The sequence below is a fragment of the Simochromis diagramma genome, unplaced genomic scaffold (assembly GCF_900408965.1).
Source record: "Simochromis diagramma unplaced genomic scaffold, fSimDia1.1 OVJJ01000320.1, whole genome shotgun sequence".
Lineage (NCBI taxonomy): Eukaryota > Metazoa > Chordata > Actinopteri > Cichliformes > Cichlidae > Simochromis > Simochromis diagramma.
Genome location: NW_024386773.1, coordinates 9,551,884 through 9,573,517, shown reverse-complemented (window position 1 = coordinate 9,573,517; position 21,634 = coordinate 9,551,884). Strand labels below are relative to the sequence as shown.

The 21,634-nt window shown below is 38.4% G+C and overlaps 2 protein-coding genes across 4 annotated transcripts in view; both read left to right on the top strand.

Annotated features, from left to right (window-relative positions):
- Nucleotides 1–1,746: 1,746 nt before the first annotated feature.
- Nucleotides 1,747–4,247, top strand: LOC120718615. The gene is made up of 6 exons (XM_040007181.1): nt 1,747–1,914; nt 2,128–2,270; nt 2,400–2,473; nt 2,865–2,963; nt 3,100–3,198; nt 3,371–4,247. Exons 1-6 carry the CDS (start codon nt 1,807–1,809, stop codon nt 3,550–3,552), a joined length of 705 nt encoding a protein of 234 aa, XP_039863115.1. The 5' UTR covers nt 1,747–1,806; the 3' UTR covers nt 3,553–4,247.
- Nucleotides 4,248–12,234: 7,987 nt separating this feature from the next.
- slc12a5a (solute carrier family 12 member 5a) overlaps nt 12,235–21,634 on the top strand; it is a 191,302-nt gene continuing 181,902 nt past the window's right edge. Inside the window, exon 1 of one of the 3 annotated variants that reach the window (XM_040007004.1) lies at nt 12,235–12,659. In XM_040007004.1, coding sequence (XP_039862938.1) covers nt 12,494–12,659 — 166 coding nt within the window. In that variant the 5' untranslated portion in view covers nt 12,235–12,493. The remainder of the gene's footprint in view (nt 12,660–21,634) is intronic. The other 2 variants (XM_040006997.1, XM_040007012.1) reach the window with 2 other exon arrangements.

The window sequence follows — 21,634 nt, the reverse complement described above, 5'->3', positions numbered from 1 at the left end:
CCCTACCACAGCATCCTGTACACAACCAACACACATCTTCAGCCTGTCTCTCTCAACCCTCCAGGTTAGGAGGGAACTGAGTACGACTGGAGCAAAGAAGGCAGCAGGTCCAGATGGCATCAGCTCAAGGGTTGTCAAGTCCTGCGCAGATCAACATGAGAACTCTGGGCTGCGTGTCGGACAGGGTCATCTGCAGTATGGAGGCCCCACAGGGAACGGTGTGGGAGACGTCTGCAGTGCAGATGGTGAAGAGGAACTGAGCCAGAACCGTTCCCTGGATTAATTAATTGATTAATTTTATCGCATTATTTGTAATGATAGCATTAACGCGATAATGTTGACAGGCCTAGTTTGTTGGTTTGCTTTTATTTAGTTTCATAAGCAAGCTGGTTATTAGATGCCGCTTCAGCCAGCCAGACAATCCTTTGCTGTCCCACCCCTCTCCTCCCTGTGGAGCAAGCAGCAGGTGTATCTCGTAAATCCTTACTCCTCGCAAATGGGCAATAGAAAACCGTTTGGTGCCTATGCAATCCCCAAAATGCACTGGCATGACATCCGGGGAGCATGGGTGTGAGCAACGTTTTTTTTGCAGATGCCATGATGCCCCCTCTACCATGATGCCACCCTGGGCAATGCCCTATGTTGCCCATATCAAAAACCACCACTTGGTACCATAGCTCAGGCTACTTGTTACTCTGTGATATTTATCTGCATGTTTGCAAACTTGTCTAGTACTTAGCTGTTTGTTTCCTCCTTCCTCTAAGGAAATCTATGTATTACAACCTGTCTGACACACTCCTACCAATAGTATACTGGAAATGTGTCCAAGAGAAAGTGAGGAGAAACTCAAAATAGAACTGATTCATAGACTCTGACCTGAATCTGATACCTGTTAATAAATGAAAAAGAAAAAATCCAGATACACAGAGCGTGTGTATCTCAGCAAAGTATCTGTGTTGCTTATGATATTTATTCCCTTTGCTTCCTTAAGATTGTTTATTAAAATCTTTAAACCGTTCAACTGTGTTCTACAATTATGTCCTTTTTTTTGCAAATGCCAACAAATGACTGCCTTGCCTTGGTCATCCACTGCAAATTCATTTCTGCCTGCACCCTGATGTGTTTTTTCTAAACCATTTGCATACTGAGTAAATGTATTTTGCAAGAGTAAGCATGCACACATTTGCCAAACACAGACAGGATATTGTGTGGTTAATGATAGACCTATAAACTGCTTTTAAAATGTTAACAAAATTCATATTACTGCAAATGCAGTGAGCAGTTTGCATCGACAGCTAGAAATATAGCATGTGCAATCATCTGTCACCAATTAAACTGCATCTTATGAAATGTCAGTTTTCTTTCTCCACAGTTTTTTTTAGAGAACGTGTTACCATCTACCGGAACCAAATTCCTTGTATGTGTCTGCACATATACATGGCCAACAAACACGATTCTGATTCTGAGTATACATAGTAAAGTATGATACATCGTTTGATCATATTTCAAGTGTCACCATACTGAAAATACTGATAAATCTTATCAGTATGTACTTTTGATCCAGGACACGATGTTAGGTTTGATCAAGGTTTTGAAGGTTTAACCTTGAACTTATCTGTCCACACACTGACATGTTTATCAGTTTGTGACCTAGATGATGATTGGTAAATGTGGTCTTTACTGGAAATGATGGCATTTGAGGTCATTCACTTCATTTCCTCTTAAATAGGGGTGGGAAAACTAACTGGTCAGTATAAACCCGAAAAAGACTAAGAATCAGCAGAAGTGAACTCATACTGAGCCAAGATGAAAGCGTTTTGTGTCGCTGTTCTTGTGCTGAATTTCATCTCTGTGTGCCAGTCTTCATCAGTGGCCTGTGAGAGGTATCTAAAAACAGCAGATAGGGAGCAAGATGTAAGTCTCTTTTAAACCTTTATAGCTAAGATTATAGTTGTAAAACTGATTTGCTAGTAGAATTTTAGTAAAATGAAACTGCACCTATGTAATGGATTTGTGCAAGTTTGTATTTCATGAATAGTGTTAAATGTGTCAGATTAGTGCAAAACATTTACAAAGCAACAAACAAAAACTAAAATAACGAATGAACAAACAATATCTTCATTTCAGCTGACTGGGAAATGGTACCTTATAGCCATGTCCTCAAACAGCTGCTGGGCTACTGCATTCAGTGTCCTACCTTTCGGTATCTATGTGAACATTACGGCAATGGAAGAAGCAAACATCTATGAATCCACCTTTTCACTGAAAATGTAACTAATTTTCTTCCTTATAGTTGTTGTTTATACTGTATGTTTGCCAGTGTTTGTGCTTCATATTTCATTATGTCATTTAAAGTTATTTTTTCATTCTTTATATCTTTTGACTACTAATTAAATCAGGTTTGGGCAGTGTAAAAATTTAACTTCAAAAATTCACTACGAAAAAAGCACCATAACTGAGATTGACAGCAAGGGTAAGAGTTTTGATTAAAACATTTGTGTCACTGGAGTTTAATTATAAATCTCTTCGTGTCTGTTTCTTTCAGTCACTATTAAACCTTTTAACTGCAGATTAATTATGTGCTCAAACCTTTTAACATTCACAAAATAATCAATAAAAACATAAAAGCACTAAAAGAGAAAATTCAGATATGAAAATCATATACATGTTTAATTTTTAAGCTTTTAAAGAATTGGTAGCATACTAGTTTTGTTGTCTTTTGTCTTCTCCGACTTTTTCCACATTCTTTTATTGTGTAAATAATAATCTTCACTTGTGATAGTATCTATAATACTATAATTCTGATGTTAAAAATTTAATCTCAAATGTTAAATGTATTTTAATAACTCTTCTTTTTACAACAGGTGCCAAAAGTGATAATGTAATGATACTTCTTAAAAGGAGGTGCCATGATTGTATTGTTATAAAGGGAGATGGCTTCACTGACATTCTTGTGCTTTTAAGTAAGGACCCAGACAAATGTGATAAGAAAATATGTTGAATATTTACAATACAGATGTTTTTACAGCACTTTCTTACCTGACTTATCTAGCAGGCTATTATATAGCAGATTATGACATTTAATCATGTTTTAAACAGGTAAGCGAATGTCCATCACTGATGATGAGATGGAGGCATTTGAGATACAAGCAGAATGTCGTTACTTGTACAAACCACAGATCTTTGGTTCTGATCATGGTAAGATGTGAAAAAAGAATATGACGAAACCTTTATGGCTTTACAGCTAACGTGTACTTTTAGAGTGATTCGTGTCATTTTATTTTCTGCAGTTCCTTAACATTATAATGTAATCAGTATAACACAATTGCACATTCTACAGTTTCTAATTGTTTTTTTTATCTTCATACAGACTTCGAGAACTGCACAGTTGACGATGGCAAGACTGAATATGCTTCTTCAGAAATTCCCCATATGCGACAAGCAGTGCTAAACATCTTCTCACAGGTCTTCACATGCGCACAAGACAGAGTTTTGTATTACCCCCGTGCTGCCTTCCGGTGGGTGCAGTCAACATGGAGTAATTTGTGGTGAATGTAGAGAGACACGCTATAATAAATATTTGCTTATTTCAATCATGTGCACTTGAAACCGTGCTGTCTTTAGTTTAAAGATTTGAAGAGAGTGTAGAATGAATTATAAATACTACAGTTTACAGATGAACAATATTTGAATATTAATTCAAAATATCATTATAATGCATTTATATCTGTCCTTTACCTCTCAACTACTATTCATCCAACTTGCTGAGGTCCAGAGTAAGGGCAGTGTCTATTTTAAGGATGCTCTAAAGTGCTGTGTTCCAATTTTTTCTGTCGCATTTCTGTTGCTATTAAACATTTATGAAATTCAGTGTGGAATCAACTGTCAAAAGACTCAATCTTCCAAAGACTCATTTCCTCAAACAATCACTGTTTCAGCAGAATTTTCCAGGGGTCCTATCTGGACAAAAAGACAGTCATTTGAAATTTACAACCTCTGTAAATGATTTTACATAAAGTGGAATGCATATTTAGACATTGTTATGATGAGTCCACCTACTTCAATATCAAAAGAACAGCAGATGTAAATGTCAGAGGGTTTAAATATGGTAATTTTGGTTTTCTATTCCCTAAAAAAAAACGTTCAAGGCGTTGACTTTAATTCATGGACCAAAAGGTGTAATAACTACACTTGTAAAAACTTGTGAAAGTTCTAGTCAGTAATAGCTTAAAAAATAAAGTGAAAATGAAAAAATTAGCTATATGAATAAGAGACATGAGAGAATTTAAAAATGCAATATGTCTCCTGCCTTTTCTCAAAGGCCAAAGTGTAACTTTACTTACACACAAACATCACAATAAATAATGAATTGTGGGAAAGTAAATACAGTGTATATGTCTGTTTTTAAAAATATGTATTTGCTGGTCTTTGCTGTCTAAAGTTGAAATCCAAAAATGAAACATGCGACCAACATTTTATTGACAGACTTACCAGACAGCCTCAGACAGCCATGCAGTCTTAAAGGTCCCTATGTGAGTAGGAATGCCAGACCCCACAACGCTACCATGAGTTGGTTAATTAATCCATTAATGCACAAAAATAGAGAAGCTCTGGTGGAATCAATTTACACTCAGCTGATTGACATGTTGATTAATATCTTGTCAGCTGTCTTCATGTTACAAGCTTTACTCTTTTTTTGAGAGTATCGGGCAGCTTGGACATCCATATTCAAATAGTTGAACATCAAGAATTATATATATATATATATATATAGAATTAGAAATGGTGTATTTTCATCCAGAAGCAAATCCTTGTGTTCCGTTGTTTTCATTCTAATTCTGTTGTTTGTTTTAAAACTCCATTGTTTTCATTCTAATTCTGTTGTTTTCATTCAAATTCTGTTGTTTTGATTCAAATTCTGTTCTGTTCATTCTAATTCCATTATTTTGATTCAAATTCTGTTCTGTTCATTCTAATTCCGTTAGAATGAACAGAACATTCTAATTCTGTTGTTTGTTTTAAACTTCCATTGTTTTCATTCAAATTCTGTTGTTTTCATTCTAATTCCGTTGTTTTCATTCTAATTCTGTTGTTTGTTTTAAACTTCCATTGTTTTCATTCAAATTCCGTTGTTTTCATTCTAATTCTGTTGTGTTCATTCAAATTCCATTGTTTTGATTCAAATTCTGTTCTGTTCATTCTAATTCCGTTGTTTTCATTCAAACTCTGTTCTGTTCATTCTAATTCTGTTGTTTTCATTCAAATTCTGTTCTTTTCATTCTAATTCCATTGTTTTCATTCAAATTCTGTTCTGTTCATTCTAATTCCGTTGTTTTCATTCAAATTCCATTGTTTTGATTCAAATTCTGTTCTGTTCATTCTAATTCCGTTGTTTTCATTCAAAATCCGTTGTTTTCATTGTAATTCTGTTGTTTGTTTTAAAATTCCATTGTTTTCATTCTAATTCTGTTGTTTTCATTCAAATTCCATTGTTTTCATTCAAATTCTGTTCTGTTCATTCAAATTCCATTGTGTTGATTCAAATTCTGTTCTGTTCATTCTAATTCCGTTGTTTTCATTCTAATTCTGTTGTTTGTTTTAAACTTCCATTGTTTTCATTCAAATTCTGTTGTTTTGATTCAAATTCTGTTCTGTTCATTCTAATTCCGTTAGAATGAACAGAACATTCTAATTCTGTTGTTTGTTTTAAACTTCCATTGTTTTCATTCAAATTCTGTTGTTTTCATTCTCATTCCGTTGTTTTCATTCTAATTCTGTTGTTTGTTTTAAACTTCCATTGTTTTCATTCAAATTCTGTTCTTTTCATCCTATTTCCATTGTTTTGATTCAAATTCTGTTCTGTTCATTCTAATTCCATTGTTTTCATTCTAATTCTGTTGTTTTCATTCAAATTCCGTTGTTTTCATTCTAATTCTGTTGTTTGTTTTTAAATTCCATTGTTTCGATTCAAATTCTGTTCTGTTCATTCTAATTCCGTTGTTTTCATTCAAACTCTGTTCTGTACATTCTAATTCTGTTGTTTTCATTCAAATTCCGTTGTTTTCATTCTAATTCTGTTGTTTTCATTCTAATTCTGTTGTTTGTTTTAAAATTCCATTGTTTTCATTCTAATTCTGTTGTTTTCATTCAAATTCCATTGTTTTCATTCAAATTCTGTTCTTTTCATTCTAATTCCGTTGTTTTCATTCAAATTCCATTGTTTTGATTCAAATTCTGTTTTCTGTTCATTCTAATTCCGTTGTTTTCATTCTAATTCTGTTGTTTGTTTTAAACTTCCATTGTTTTCATTCAAATTCTGTTCTTTTCATTCTATTTCCATTGTTTTGATTCAAATTCTGTTCTGTTCATTCTAATTCCGTTGTTTTCATTCAAACTCTGTTCTGTACATTCTAATTCTGTTGTTTTCATTCTAATTCTGTTGTTTGTTTTTAAATTCCATTGTTTCGATTCAAATTCTGTTCTGTTCATTCTAATTCCGTTGTTTTCATTCTAATTCTGTTGTTTGTTTTTAAATTCCATTGTTTCGATTCAAATTCTGTTCTGTTCATTCTAATTCCGTTGTTTTCATTCAAACTCTGTTCTGTACATTCTAATTCTGTTGTTTTCATTCAAATTCCTTTGTTTTCATTCTACTTCTGTTGTTTCCTTTCTCTTCTGTTGTTGGTTTTTAATCCTTCCATTGTTTTCATTCAAATTCTGTTGTTTTCATTCAAATTCCATTGTTTTCATTCAATCTGTCTTTTTCATTCTATTTCCATTGTTTCTCATTCTCAAATTCCATTGTTTTGATTAAAATTCTGTTCTGTTCATTCTAATTCCGTTTGTTTTCATTCAAATTTCGTTGTTTTCATTCTAATTCTGTTGTTTGTTTTAAAATTCCATTGTTTTCATTCTAATTCTGTTGTTTTCATTCAAATTCCATTGTTTTGATTCAAATTCTGTTCTGTTCATTCTAATTCCGTTGTTTTCATTCAAATTCTATTCATTTCATTCTAATTCCGTTCTTTTCATTGAAATTCCGTTGTTTTCATTCAAATTCTATTCATTTCATTCTAATTCTACTCTTTTTATTCAAATTCCATTGTTTGTTCTCAAATTCTGTGCTTTTTCATTAAAATTCCGTCGAAACTTGTGTTTCAGTTTGCCATCTTAGGGAGAAATCAACACACATGGGTGTATTTTCTTTGTTGCTGAGATTTATTGATAAAAACAGTACAAAAAAACCCAACCATTTGTACACATATTTACAAATAATAATAAAAAGTGAGTGAGTACATTTCAACATTCTCAGCAATCACTCACAATCCTGGCACTGCCATGGTATCTGTAGTCTGCATTTGCCACATGTGTATCTGTAGCAGTGAACACATCGCACAGTGGCATGATTGTTCTTGCATTTGTGTTTGACCTGACACATGGCTCTTTTTCCAGGGCTAGGTGTGGAGGGTTGTGTCCGAAGCAACTGTTCTTTTCTTGCCTTCTTCCCAGCTACATGAGAGTGAGCCAACTCTCTTGCAAGCTCCACCAGGAAGTCCACCCGTCTTTCCTTCGTCCCGGTGCATGCTTGATACAGCACATGTGCATTCAGTGCTGCCATGTCAATCATGTTATAGAACACGGCAACTGCCAAGCGCCGTGTTCCTCTGCGGACAGTGTACTCCCGAACCATCTGGTCCATCACATCCACGCCACACTTTGTGGTGTTGTAAAGGGTGACAGTGTTTGGCTTCCTTTTGGTGGTGTTATCAGTCTGAACCACGCTCTGCACGCTGCTAAGAATATAGACTGTCTTCTTCCGTTTGGCCGCATTCGCCGTCAGCGTGGCAGCAGAGGTTGAAAACACCTAAGAAATAAGATAAATTGTTATTTCCATAGCACTTTTACACACAATGAAACACATAAACATAGAACCACAAAAGACCTGCAACATACCTGAGTGGTGAATTCATTGCGATCTGTGTGTCTAGCGGATTGAGGAATTTCCCAGCGACTCTTGTTGACTGTGCCGAGGATGGTGGTTTTCCATCTAAGAAGTTTTTGCGCAAGTGAAAGCGATGTGAAGAAATTGTCCGTGGTAACATTTCTGCCCTTGTCTAGGAATGGTTCCATCAGCCTCATCACTACATTTTCAGACAGTCTCTCCCCACTGGGACGATTGGGGTCCTTGCCAAGATATGGGAAGACATTGCAAATGTACTTGGATTTTAGGTCGCAAGCCACCCAAAACTTGATCCCAAACTTGTCTGGTTTACTTGCAATATACTGCAGGAAACAGCACCGAGTCTTTGATGGGAAAAGCTGTTCATCAACGGTGATATGTAGACCAGGGTTGTAGCACGTGATGCAGTTAGTGACAAATGATCCCCACACACTGGAAATTGCAGCGAACTTATCAGTCTTTGCTCGATCACTGCGGGGGGACCTGTCATCAAAGCGTAGGTGTTGCATGATGTCTTGGAAGCGGTTTCGCAGCATAGTTCGAATGATCTGTGGGTTTCCCAGGTTTGCTGACCAGCAGTCATGTAGTGATGGAACCCTAGTAACCGTTCAAGGCGTTGAACAAGATGACAATTGCATCCACCTCAACACAAAAGGAAGTTCACAGCTTTTAGCAGCTCCCCACCCCCACACACAAACAAAGAGGCAGATGACAGTTAGAAATCAGCAATCATTCACACATCCCCACTCCCCCACTTCTCAGGTAACGACCTAATTTACATATGAATTGATGCTAAAAGACTAGCCAATTTAGCTTCCACTTGGCTGACAGAGGGTTAGAAAAGCCTGGGACTTCCAGTGTTTTAAGGATGGGTAATGACACTTGCCTGCTCTCCTTCTTTGTCGCTTCTGCAAGACGTAAAGTTTATGATTCAGGCTTTTCGAAGACAACTCGTATGCCATTTGGTAGCAAAAGAGAAAAAAGAAAAAAAAAGGAAGAGGATGTAAAAATTTTGGGGGGGAAGGGTGTTCCAAACAAAACCAAAAACTAAAATAACATCTCCAGTTGGAGACACGTTTACAATTTCCTGATATTACATCTAAAACAATTATAAACTGTGACGGTCACAAAACAGTCCACGTCCTGCTTACTTGCCTTAACCTTTCATTGCCAAATGGTGGCACGATACAAACCAGTTTTATGGTATCCACCAACACTTTACAACAACGCAATAGATTAACAAAGCAGAACGAATGTATGGCGAATAATACATTAGATTACAACATAAAATAATAAATTTGGGGAAAAATACAAATTAAAGATCAAATGATAAAAATACTTAAATATGACCCAATTTGAGGGCAGAGCTTTGAGATCCGTTAAGGAGAAATCAGCGTATGGCCGTAGACCATAAGAGGAAAATGAATGGGATGACTGTTTGTCTTGTTCCTTGCTTTCTTGGTTTTCTGAAACTAAAGTAGATCTGACGTGAATTTTACTTTCGTGTCAGAACTGAATTTTTTATGTTTATTTTCTTTTGTTCCATTCTGTGTCAAGATCATCCTCCAGGTCTGGTCTGTGGGAAGACTAATAGTTCAGTTTTGCAGATCTTGTCAATGCTTTTACAGCATTGCCGGTGTGTTTGGGATGATGCGTCCTGGTGCAAAATAAAGCGAGAAGTCAAAATTTTGCCTTCTTTATCATGTGTTTTCAATAACACAAGAACAGTTAAATCCTTCCCAAATCAAAAACCCTGGATTAACGGAGATGTTCGCGCGGCACTGGCGGCACGGAGCACCGCCTTTGCCTCCGCGAACACATCGGACTACAAACACGCACATTACCAACTCCGGAAGACGATCAAAGCAGCCAAACGTGAGTACAGGGACAGGGTGGAGCAACAGTTTGACAACCCTCGGAGTATGTGGCAGGGACTAAACACGATCACAGACTTTAGAGGGAAAACCAGCACACCGCAGACCACGGCCTCTCTGTGTGAGGATCTAAACGTATTCTACGCTAGATTCGACGCAGCGAACACCATGAGAACGGACAGTGTGCGCACCGCGGATGACGTCAGTGCGCACACTGTGTCTGAGGAGGATGTGCGGAAGTGCTTCAGGAAGGTGAACGCACGCAAAGCTACTGGTCCGGACGGGATTCCCGGCCGCGTCCTCAAGTCATGCGCGGCTCAGCTGGCTGGAGTGTTCACACACATCTTCAACCTTTCCCTCTCTCTGTCTGTAGTCCCAGCCTGCTTCAAAATGGCCACCATCGTCCCTGTACCCAAATCCTCCACCATCTCCTCGTTGAACGACTGGCGACCTGTAGCCCTGACCCCCATCGTAAGCAAATGCTTCTAGAAGCTGGTCAGGGACTTCATCTGCTCTGCACTACCCGACTCACTGGACCCTCTACAGTTCGCATACCGCCACAACAGGTCCACTGATGATGCCATAGCCCTGACACTACATACTGCCCTGTCACACCTGGAGAAGAGAGACACGTATGTGAGAATGCTGTTTGTAGATTACAGCTCAGCATTCAATACCATCGTTCCCTGGAAGCTGGACAGGAAACTGCAGGATCTAGGACTGAGCAGCTCCCTCTGCAGCTGGATCCTTAGCTTCCTGTCTGACAGACGCCAAGTGGTCAGACTGGGCAGCATCACCTCATCCCCCATCACACTGAACACTGGTGCTCCACAGGGGTGTGTACTGAGCCCTCTCCTATACTCACTCTACACCTACGACTGCACAGCCACTAACAACTCCAACATCATTGTGAAGTTTGCGGACGACACTACAGTGGTGGGTCTTATCACCAATGGTGATGAGACGGCTTACAGGGAGGAGGTCAGCGCCCTGACCCACTGGTGTCAAGACAACCATCTCACCCTCAACGTCGCAAAGACAAAAGAGTTGATAGTGGACTTCCGGAGGTGCAGAGACGTACACACCCCCATCACCATCAACGGCGCTGCTGTGGAGAGAGTGAGCAGCTTCCGGTTCCTTGGTGTACATCTGGCTGAGGATCTTACGTGGTCAGTACACACAAACAAAACAGTGAAGAAGGCGCAGCAGCGCCTCTTCTTTCTCAGGAGACTGAAAAGATTCAGCATGAGCCCCCGCATCCTCAGGACCTTCTATCACTGTGCCATTGAGAGCATCCTCACTGGATGCATCACCACCTGGTATGGCAACAGCACCGCCTACAACTGCAAAGCTCTCCAGCGAGTAGTGCGGTGCTCTGAACGGATAATTGGAGGTGAGCTTCCCTCCCTCCAAGACATCTACAGGAAGCGGTGCCTGAGGAAAGCGGAGAGGATCATCAAGGACTCCAGTCACCCCAGTCATAAACTGTTCAGACTACTTCCATCAGGAAGGAGGTTCTGCAGCATCCGGTCCCGTACCAGCAGACTGAGAGACAGCTTCTTCCACCAGGCCATCAGACTGCTGAACACGTCATAGACACCTCAGCTTCACTACTGGAACTTTAACATTATGCACTCCATACTGTACAGTAATGCCACTGTTTTGCACATGTCTCAACTCTGTATATTTTATATATTTTATTTATTGTTTACTCTATTTAATTTGTAAAATATGTGTACACACACACACACACACGTAGAAAAATATTTAGTATACACATCCAGAAATGCATATACTATTATATATTGTACATATATTTATTAGTTTCAGATGTAGCCATTCTTGTATTTTACTTGTTTACATTATTGTATTTTGCACAACTCTGTTGCTTGTGAAGCTCGCACACAAGAATTTCACTCACATGTGCTGTACCAATGTACCTGCACATGTGATGTGACAATAAAAGTGATTTGATTTGATTTTGATAACAGCAAGACTAATGGCTTTATCATACATTGCTCAAAATATATCTCTCTCATTAAGTTCTTTTATACCAAACAGGTGCAAATGATCCTCTTAAAAAAATCCTAGTAGTGCTGGAAATGTATTTTTGATGTATCTTTTCTAATTTCCTTTTTATTAATGCGGTATGACGATTATTGAGGAAAGATCCCCTCAACTTTACAGCACATTACCACAGCTGGGTCAGAGACTGATTTTTGGTTGCCCAGCAACGGCCAATTTAGAGCCACAAAGAGCTGCGTTGATCTTAGTGTTAGATATAGGAAAAATTATAATAAAATGAGGAGAAATAAAAAAAATACCAGCTCATTAAAAAAATCATAATCATCATGTTTCGTGCATTACTATGTGTGTTTACGTTTGCTGTTTTTATTAAAAGAAATATTCGGCTTTAGGACCCAGGTGCGCAGCAGCGGCAGACACCGGTTGATGAGATGGTCCACTCGGTATTACACATCTAATGGACCAACAAAGAGCGGCTGCTCGTCCAGCACTGAGTAGTAGGAGGTAAACTCCATAGACTGTAACTGTGGACTACTATAATCAGACAGGTGAGGGCATTTTGACCGTCTTTATCCGTCCGCGTCACCCCGCACCGTGACAAGAAGACCCGACTGTTGTCTCACCGGCGACAACCATGAGCCAGAGGTTCACCGTCTCCAAGAGCGACGGCGACCGGCGCCCCTCCGACATGCAGGGGGAGGTGAACCAGCTGTTTGAGGGAGACGAGCCCCCGACCACCAGCAGCAGCAGCGCGGAGGGACAGGCTGCAGCTGGTACTGAAACGGTGCTGGTGCTGAAAGGTAAGGAGATCCTCCAGCCGGCTTCTTCACCCTGTTTGTTAGCTGTGCGCTATATGCTAGCAACCCTAATGCTTGACTGCTGCTCGGTGACACCACATTGTCTCTGTGTGACTTGAATTCCTAATAACCCTCGGGGCACCGTCTGGTCAGTAACAGAGGCGCGTACAGCAAATCCTGCAATTGTCCTTTTTCTTCAGCAATTGTGATGTTACAGGTGCATGCATTGTTCAAAAATATTGGAAGATGCATGCAGTGTGAGACAGAAAACAAAGCATTTGGGGACTTAATTATCATATGGCCTGTTAAATTTTGTATGTCTCAGGCATTTTCCTTCCCCTCCCACAGCATTTAACTGCACTACAAGTAATCTAGTACCTTCTCAGTTCAGGATGTAGGGTATGTGTTGGTGCATTTTATAGTATTTATCTCTAGATCTATATTTTTTTTTATTTGTTAGGCTTTACAGTATGTGAGCAGAAAAGGCTAATTGCACCCTGTCTTGAAGGGAGTATCAATGTCAAGTAATATACAGTTTCTGTGGTAAGGCTTAAATTCAATGGAGAACTAATAATTGTTCTTTCCTTTTTTATTGAGTTGTTCCCAAGGTTAGGGATAATTTAGCTGGTAAAACCCAGGACATTATAATTCATAAGGAGCATTAAACCTTCTCTTTTACTATTTTCACTTTCTAGAATAGTTTTTTTTTTTTCCAGTTTCATCAATGCAGCCCAGAGTAGTCCTGCTTCCAGCTCTGTCTCCTTGTAATCTGTGCCAAAGTGGTTTTCTGTCACCAGTTTGCCCATATGAAAGAATAAACGTCCCCTCAGTCCTTGCGTGAATCAAACACAGCAATGCGGAACAAATGGAAATCCCCATTTGTCCAGGAATGGAGGCCTTTACCATTAACTATGATTAGAATGACAAAAAGTACAGTGATTCATGTCCATTCAAGTGCAAATGGAGATTTATCTGCAAATGGATCAATACATTTCATACTCTGTAAGGCTGCTGCATTAATGACATTTCATGTTAATTGGCCAGGCTCCCCAGACTCCCTTTAAATGGCTTTATTGGAGCTCTAGATTAGCTTCCACTTTATTCAAAGAACTGTAGCCTTAGTTTGGTATTCAGCCTGATTCTTTTTGCAGAGCTGCAAGCAGCAGTGTGGAAACACCATTTAGAATAAAGAGTTAATTATTAAATATTTTTTGTCATAGTACATTATAATTCAGGGTGTTTTTTTTTATTTATGTCTGTACTCTCAGTTCTGGCACTTGTTGGTTAACTATATCACTACCTGAGTAACTACCTTTTTTAGTTCATATATTAGCTTTGATCCTGGACATTTTTGTCTTTACATCACTTCTGGTGTGCTAAGGTTCAGTAGCATTCACATGTTTATACAGTGAAACCAGCTGCCTCCTTAATTGGGAATAAATGTTTTTCACTACCAGTCCAGTTTTTCCCATTATTGCTACAAGTGGCTCAGAACTGGCCAGTTACTCCTGTGTGTGTGCCCCAGTATGTGACAGTCATTTCACTTGACAGACAGACTAGTCAGTAGGAATGTATCTCACAGTCTACTTCCTTTAGAGACAAGGATCACTTTATTTAAGGACTCTCCCTAATGATACACCTTGCTCATACTGGTATCTCTGCATCCATTTTGCTGGTTGCCATGGTGATGCAGTACATTTTCACTAGAGTTGGCTTAGAAATGGTCTCACAGTAAAATGTTTTCTGTCTTATCAGGTACCGTTATGAAATCAATCTGTTCATGTTTGTACCCCTCGGAAAACAACTGTTGTAACATTGCTGAACCTGTGAGTAGGGCTGGGCTCTACAATATATTAACATTTAAGCTGTATTAATATATTTTTAAACTAGTGTTTGTAACGATTCTCTAAAGCCATGGTTCAGTTTGTGCCTTAATTTTCAGGCCACAGTTTGGGTTGTAGCATGTTCTTTGTTTCCAAAAATCTTCATTTCTATTAACTCTCAGAGTCAAAACAGCAAGAAAGATTGCTGCTGACTAGGGCTGGGCCATATCATACCGTTCACGGTAATACCGGTATAATGTTGGGCAACAATAAGAAAATGAAATATCGCGATAGACTGTGGGTAAAATGCGCATGTGCAGTGCCTTTGTTTTCATACGCACATGGCGGAAAAAGCATGGCGCTGACGGAGAATGAGAAGGGCAAACGCGGATCGTTGAATGAAACGGATGAACCAGAATTGGTTTTTTAAAAATGCTGCAACTTCAGTGGTGTGGAACTGGTTTAACTTTCATCCATCAGATACACAACAAAGCACTATTTTTGCTAGAGCATGCTAGCGGGCCGTTGTTATTACCGTGTTTTTTGGAAAATACGGCACACTTAAAATCAATTCTTTGATTTGTTTGAAAATCAACAGTGTCCCTTATAATCCCGTGTGCCTTATGTACGAATTCTGGTTGTGTTTACTGACCTCGAAACAATTGCTACACGGCGCTCGAAAATCTGTCAAATGTTTTAGTACGACTTTGCTAAGCTACGAACCCGCACCGCTTGATGGATTGCCGGAGCATTACGGCTATTGTAGTCAGGAGCCTCGCGGAGTGATATGCACTGTGCTTCAACATAATATTACCGTATTGTGTGTGTATAACTTCTTTTTAAGTTTTGTGGATATTATACATGGTTATGCTGAGGATATGTTGGCCAATTTCCACTGGAAATGCTTTTTGGTTAAACTGTCAGCAAGGAATTTGCATTTGCACGGTAAAATTTTTATATTACTTTAATGCACATAAAAAACATCTGCTTGTTTAAGTGAAAATACATTGATGGGGTTTTTTTGTACTAATAAAGTTGTGGAGTTATAAAGTATTTTGTCTAGTGTCAATTATATCGTCAGTTATACCGTTATCGCAAATTTTCAAATGTATATCATGATAAATATTTTTGGTCATATCGCCCTGCTCTACTGCTGACACCTCTCACCCTGGTGATATACTGGTAGCAGGCTGTGGGTCATCAGGGCCAATACCTCACATTGCAAGAGCAGTTTCTTTCTGTCAGCAGTTCGACTACTTAACAAAGCCTAGTACTCCCACCCTGTCTCCTTATAATTAATGTGCTACGTTAGCACACGTACTTACTCGCATACGCTATAAAAACATTGCACGTTGGACTCATTGCAGTCGAGTGCTTTGCACATGATGTTCACACTTAGATTTCACACGTCCCCCTTCTCTGTAAGTATTTTATATTTTCTTTTTTTGTGTTATTGTATTGTATGGTACTAAGACTCCTTGTTTGTGTAAGTAGTTGGCAACAAATGAGATTTTGATTCTGATTACACTATTCTGACGTATATCCAGTTCAGTTTTGATGTGAATTTTCTTTCAACATTATTGAATCTACAAGAGTAGTACATTTTAACCTGATACTAACCACCTCCTGCACATGTCTAATTAACATACTAAATACCATCTTTAATTTCTCAACCTCCACTGCTCTTTTACAGCAGTGCAAAAGAGAAGCAAAATGAGAAGAAATTATTGTCAAAAGAGACCATGGGTGGTTGGATCACAGTGTCTGTTTCATAGGACTAGGATGAGATGGTACCCCTTTTAAACAATACATTTTAATATCTGCATTACATAAAGTATTTCTTTCATTAAGCTGTGCCAGTATTTACTACTTTTCTTTCTCACTTCAATCTTATACACGTGACACTCCACCTTTGCTGTCCTTTTGTCTACACACTGTACAAGGTATACATTCAGCATTACAGCTGATTCAAATTCATCTATTTGGTGAAAACAATAGGAATTACCCATCATCAAAGTCACCTGACTTTCTTCACAAAAACAGTCATTTTTACCTCATGGAATGCTATTTGTTGGTCTAACTTTGGCTTTTTAAGATGTTAATTTGAATTGAAACTAAACTATTGGAACATCAGAGACACACATACACACAACAGCTAACCAATTTAGGTAGCTACTGACACACAAAAAATGGACCCACAACATGAGACTGGTGATTTTTGTGTTGGGAATTCAAGCCATGTTACAGAACTTTTGCCCCCCCTACTAAAATTATTTTTTACTGCTGAGCCCATTCTCAATATTTCTTAGTTCGTATTTTGTAAGTACTCCAACCGCACTCATTGTGGATGAATACCAGTACAAATCAGCTTCAAATAAACCCTGCTACTGGAAAGTCTACAGCTATTGTGGTGGTGGATATCCAGTACATACAGTCTTCACATAGTTTTCCCAATATCTGACAAATTGAGCAAATAAACAGCTACGGTATGTCTTTATTTGCATCTATTAAGCATGGTGTACCACAGGGGTAGGTTTGTGGTCTCTCTCATGATATATAGATCTATAGATATACCATCTACCCATGAGATGCTCTGATCCTGGCATGTTGAGATCTCTCTTTGTGATATTTTTGTCATTGTTGGTTTTTAAGGTTTTAAGGTCCATTGTGTGACCTCTTAGCATTGTACTCTCTGGAGCAATGCTTTCTTGGGCAGATGATTGCATGTTTTTTGGGACCTTGCTTAAAATTAAAGGGCTCAGTATCTTTACATTGAGCATTCTGAAGCTTTGAAGTGATCTCGTAGAGAAAACCAGGCCAGCTTAGTGTTTTAAATATAATTTTAATGGGAGAACACTCCCTTTAGTAGAGTTTCAATTTCTTTCTTTCTGCCGCCATAATTTTATTTTTGGACTCTATTAATGTACTATTATGTTACACAGTTCAAAATAATATTTATCTTTGTTTGGCTTGGTGCAGCCCCTAAGGTCATACTCTGTCTGGAACAACTTTGAAAAGTTTCCTCTAAATAACTAAAATAGTTTAAAAAAATAATAATTTTGTTTTACTTATATACCATGACTGGGAATTTTTTCTACTTCAGATGTAACTTGACCATAAATTCTTAGAAGGGCTTCATTTATTATCCATTAATCTGTTTTCTTTGTGAATTATTTTGACAATATTTCATTCAGTTTTCATGTTACCTTGAAAAATGCCTAAATTGATTTTTTTTTTTTAATATGACAATTTGTGCTGATTTCTTTCTTTCTTTGTATCTTATTGATGAATAGGCTAACTGTTGACGCTATTGTGCATCCCATATTGACCATGTGAGTTTGTATCATATTTGCTGGCGCTGGAAGATCATGACAGTTTGTCCGTGAGTGTAAGGGATAGTTTAGCTGAAACAGAGGGAGTACATATAATTATTTCAAGGGAAATGCAAAAAAGAATTAAATGGGTTTTGCATAGGCCTGTAGGTTTGAATCTGTCAATGTAATTATGCCTTTGTTGGCATTCTCTTGCTATGTTATAATTCTACCATCTACTACAACTTCTTTGGACTTACTGCTTTGGTCACCAGTTAAAAATAACAGTATCTGAATTCTTCCCCCTTGGCCTGCACTCATGGTCCTGTTTCTGTTGATCCAGAGGGAGATTTGAGCTTGGTCGTCTCAGCCAGTCAGTTTGGCTGCAGAAGGAAGGACAGTTTGCATCTGGCTGCCAAGTGCCCTCTCTATCCTTGACCTTGCCGCCCTGTGAAGAGATATATCTTCGTTAAAGCTGTTTGGTTCAGTGGAATGGGCTGCAGATAGGTTCAAGATATGCTGGGGTTTTCACAGTAGATGGTAAAGCAAAGCGACCTTGAAGCTCAGAGTCTGGCCAAGCAGAAAGCCCACATTTATTGATAAGATTTTTGAAATCACACTTGCACATAATATAATCTGCAGTATTGCTTGCAGTTCAGAAAAAAATGGCTTCTTGAGCTACCTGTAATGCCTGATAGTAGACATAATTAGCATTTAAATTACAAATCATACAAATTAAAAGCAATTTTATTATCCTATTCCAATATACCTGACTGCAAAGTCAACTTTCCTTCAATGCAAAATATTATTTTTATAATAAAAGAAATCAGTGAACTTTTTGACATTTTTCCCAAGCTGCAACAAGTTACAGGATCTTCTCTCACTGAAACATCCAAAAAATAAAGTGCTCTGCTACTGGAAAGAGGTACAAATACTTGACTGAAAATGACTTGATTTATTTTACCAAACAAAAAGCAGGTTCAATATATTTATATGCTAGAAAAAAAAAAGTAAGGTGCTTGAATCATTTTCCAATATGATTATAAATTCAGCAGATAACAGGACGTCACCCATTTTCTTTTTTCAGTTGTTAATCATAACTGCTTTGATCTTTTGACTCTTCCCAGCAAAGGACCAAATTATAAGCCAGTCTCATGTCTTTAGTGTTGTGGTGCATAAGGCTGACTTGGCAGGGGTTTAATGTGTGTCATGGTGTTCTGTTCCTCTCTAAGCAAATGCAGTCCAGAAGTAATGACACACTATGAGAGCATGATCAACACAGCAGGCAAACAATCTGCTGGCTCTGAGCTGTGCTAACTTGAATTTTAGTCTTTGTTAGCTTCTTAAAAACGTCCATGTTCAGCTGTTTGAAGGTAAATGTGATCAGATGGTCATCAGATCATAGTGTAACACAGGTAGACTTTTTTTTTGCACTAGCTGGCATGATATGACCTAAAACCTCCAATGGAAATAACCGGTATCACAACGGTGATTATCACTGCTTGCTAAGGCTCTATGTATATTCACCTAAAAAGAGGCGTTTCATGCATCATATGACTCTTCCACCACGCACAATTTATCATATGTTGATGATGATAAAGATAAAATGGTTATACATAAAAAAAATCTAACCATAAACTGCAGCACTGTTGCAGATAAGATGAGAAAATCATTATGCTTGTAATTTAGTGCAGAGAGTGAAGTACAGGGGACAATCAAAATAAAACAAGAAGTAGCACACACTGAGACTCAGACTAGGACATGTGAACGTGAGACTGGGAGTGGGACTAAATGGACATGGAGACATGAGAGACAAAGGCAAGAAACACAGAAGATTACAGGAACAGGAAGAGACTAACACAGGGACCGGACTTCGGACGTACTACGTACAAGACAGGGAACACAGGCTGCCACGGAAACAGAGAGACCATACATAAACTGGGACACGACTGGAGAGACTGGAGGTAAACAAATATGAGGACACAGAGATCAGACAGAGACACACTGGACATGAAGGGAAACAAACGGAAGTAAACCAAAAATCAAAAACTATAAATAACAAGCTCTAAAGGCACTAGAAAATAAATATTCAGGAACCAACTAACAAGAACCAAAACTGAAAATACTCTATCAGTGACCCAGGACTATGACAAGTTTAGCTTGTGAGTGTATGCACATTGTTTGCCTGCGCTGCTGTGTCTTGGACCAGCTTCTAATTTGTCACACCAGTAGGCTACTGGTTAGGGCCAGTGACACTGGAAATGACCTGATTCTGGTCACTGGTTGGTCAATCAATGCATCTGTAATTTAAATGTAAATTAGATCAAATGATTTAAAGTTGCTTTCATAATTAAACTGGCCAAACACTGGCTCACTGAAGATAACTAATACAAGATAGATATCTTCAGTTAGCCTATTAAACTGGTCAAACATTAAATAGAAGATAACTAATACAATAACTGTAAATATCATATGTCGCTTTTCTATAAATTTGATTAAACATTCACTTAATAAGGTGGTGTATGGCAGTCCTGGTGGATTTGGAAATCCCTGTTGTGATTGGCTTAGATTTGCAGAAATGATCTGCAAAAATTAACAGTTGTCATTTTAATAATAAGTCACAATATGAGCAATTTTTTAAATTTTATTACTTGTCTTCCGATAGCACTGCGCAGTGGAGGTTTGACTTGCCTTGTTGTTGTGGCTTCTTGTTACTCAGTTAATCCCTGCAATGTTTCAAACTTACCTGTGTCGAAAGACACTGGCAACTTTCTCTTGTATTGACTACAGCTTCACTTGTACTGTTTGAAATGCTCTGTTCCTGTTATTTGGTCTGACGTCAGGTAGTGTACAGAAGGGTAATCAAAGCTTGTTTTGCTTATAAAGCAGCTGCTTGTGGTTGGAAACAGGGTTGATGAGATTTATGAGAGTGAAGCTGTGGACCGTAAATCCAAAACAAGTGGCTGAAAGACAGTAAGCACAGTGAGTGCTCATTATCTGTGGCGTTCTTACACCTTGCACATTACATAAACACAATCATTTGATTCATATTTAATCTGAAAATATTGAATACAGGAGCCTTGAGATCACAGTTAAAGCATAAATCCTTCTGCAAAATCAACGTAACTGCCTTGATTAAACAACATTAAAAAAATTCCCTTCCCCCTCGGGTGTGATTTCCATTTTGACCTCGGGACTTCCAGGACATACTCCGCACAGAAGCTCCTGTGTACTATACATACCCGGTTATGGCATTCTATGTATGACTGTGTGTGCATTTATGTCTTTTATATGTCTGTATATATGTAGAGAGAGATACTATGAGTGCCCGTAGTTATTCTGGATCGTCTCTTTATAAACCACAATCACTCACTGATGCACTCCTCACCCTTCACCACTGAGGTTTTCAGTCGAAACTGTTTGTGTGTTTATGTGCTCATCATCACATTTTATTAATGTATTAACTAATGTAGCAGAAACACAGACATATGACGTTTATAACCGTAACTCAATTTGTCCTCGGTGTTTTGGTTCATGAGGCTGATTTGGCTGAGATTTAATCTGTATTGCGGTGTTCTGTTTCCCTCCAGGCAAATGCTGTCCAGAAGCAGTGACACAGTATAAGAGCACTGTGAACACCGCAGACAAATTCACAGAACAAAACCCAATAACCCCATGGCACAAACGGTGGTATTTTTCTTCTCCCTGATTTGATAGCCCATCACTGCACAAACCGCTAGGGATCTTGCAGGTTAAAGGCTATTTATTGGTAAATCCCACCGCTGAACTGCACCGTCATCGTGTAATGTCTGGAAAAGTATGTATTATATGTATTTACATGGCA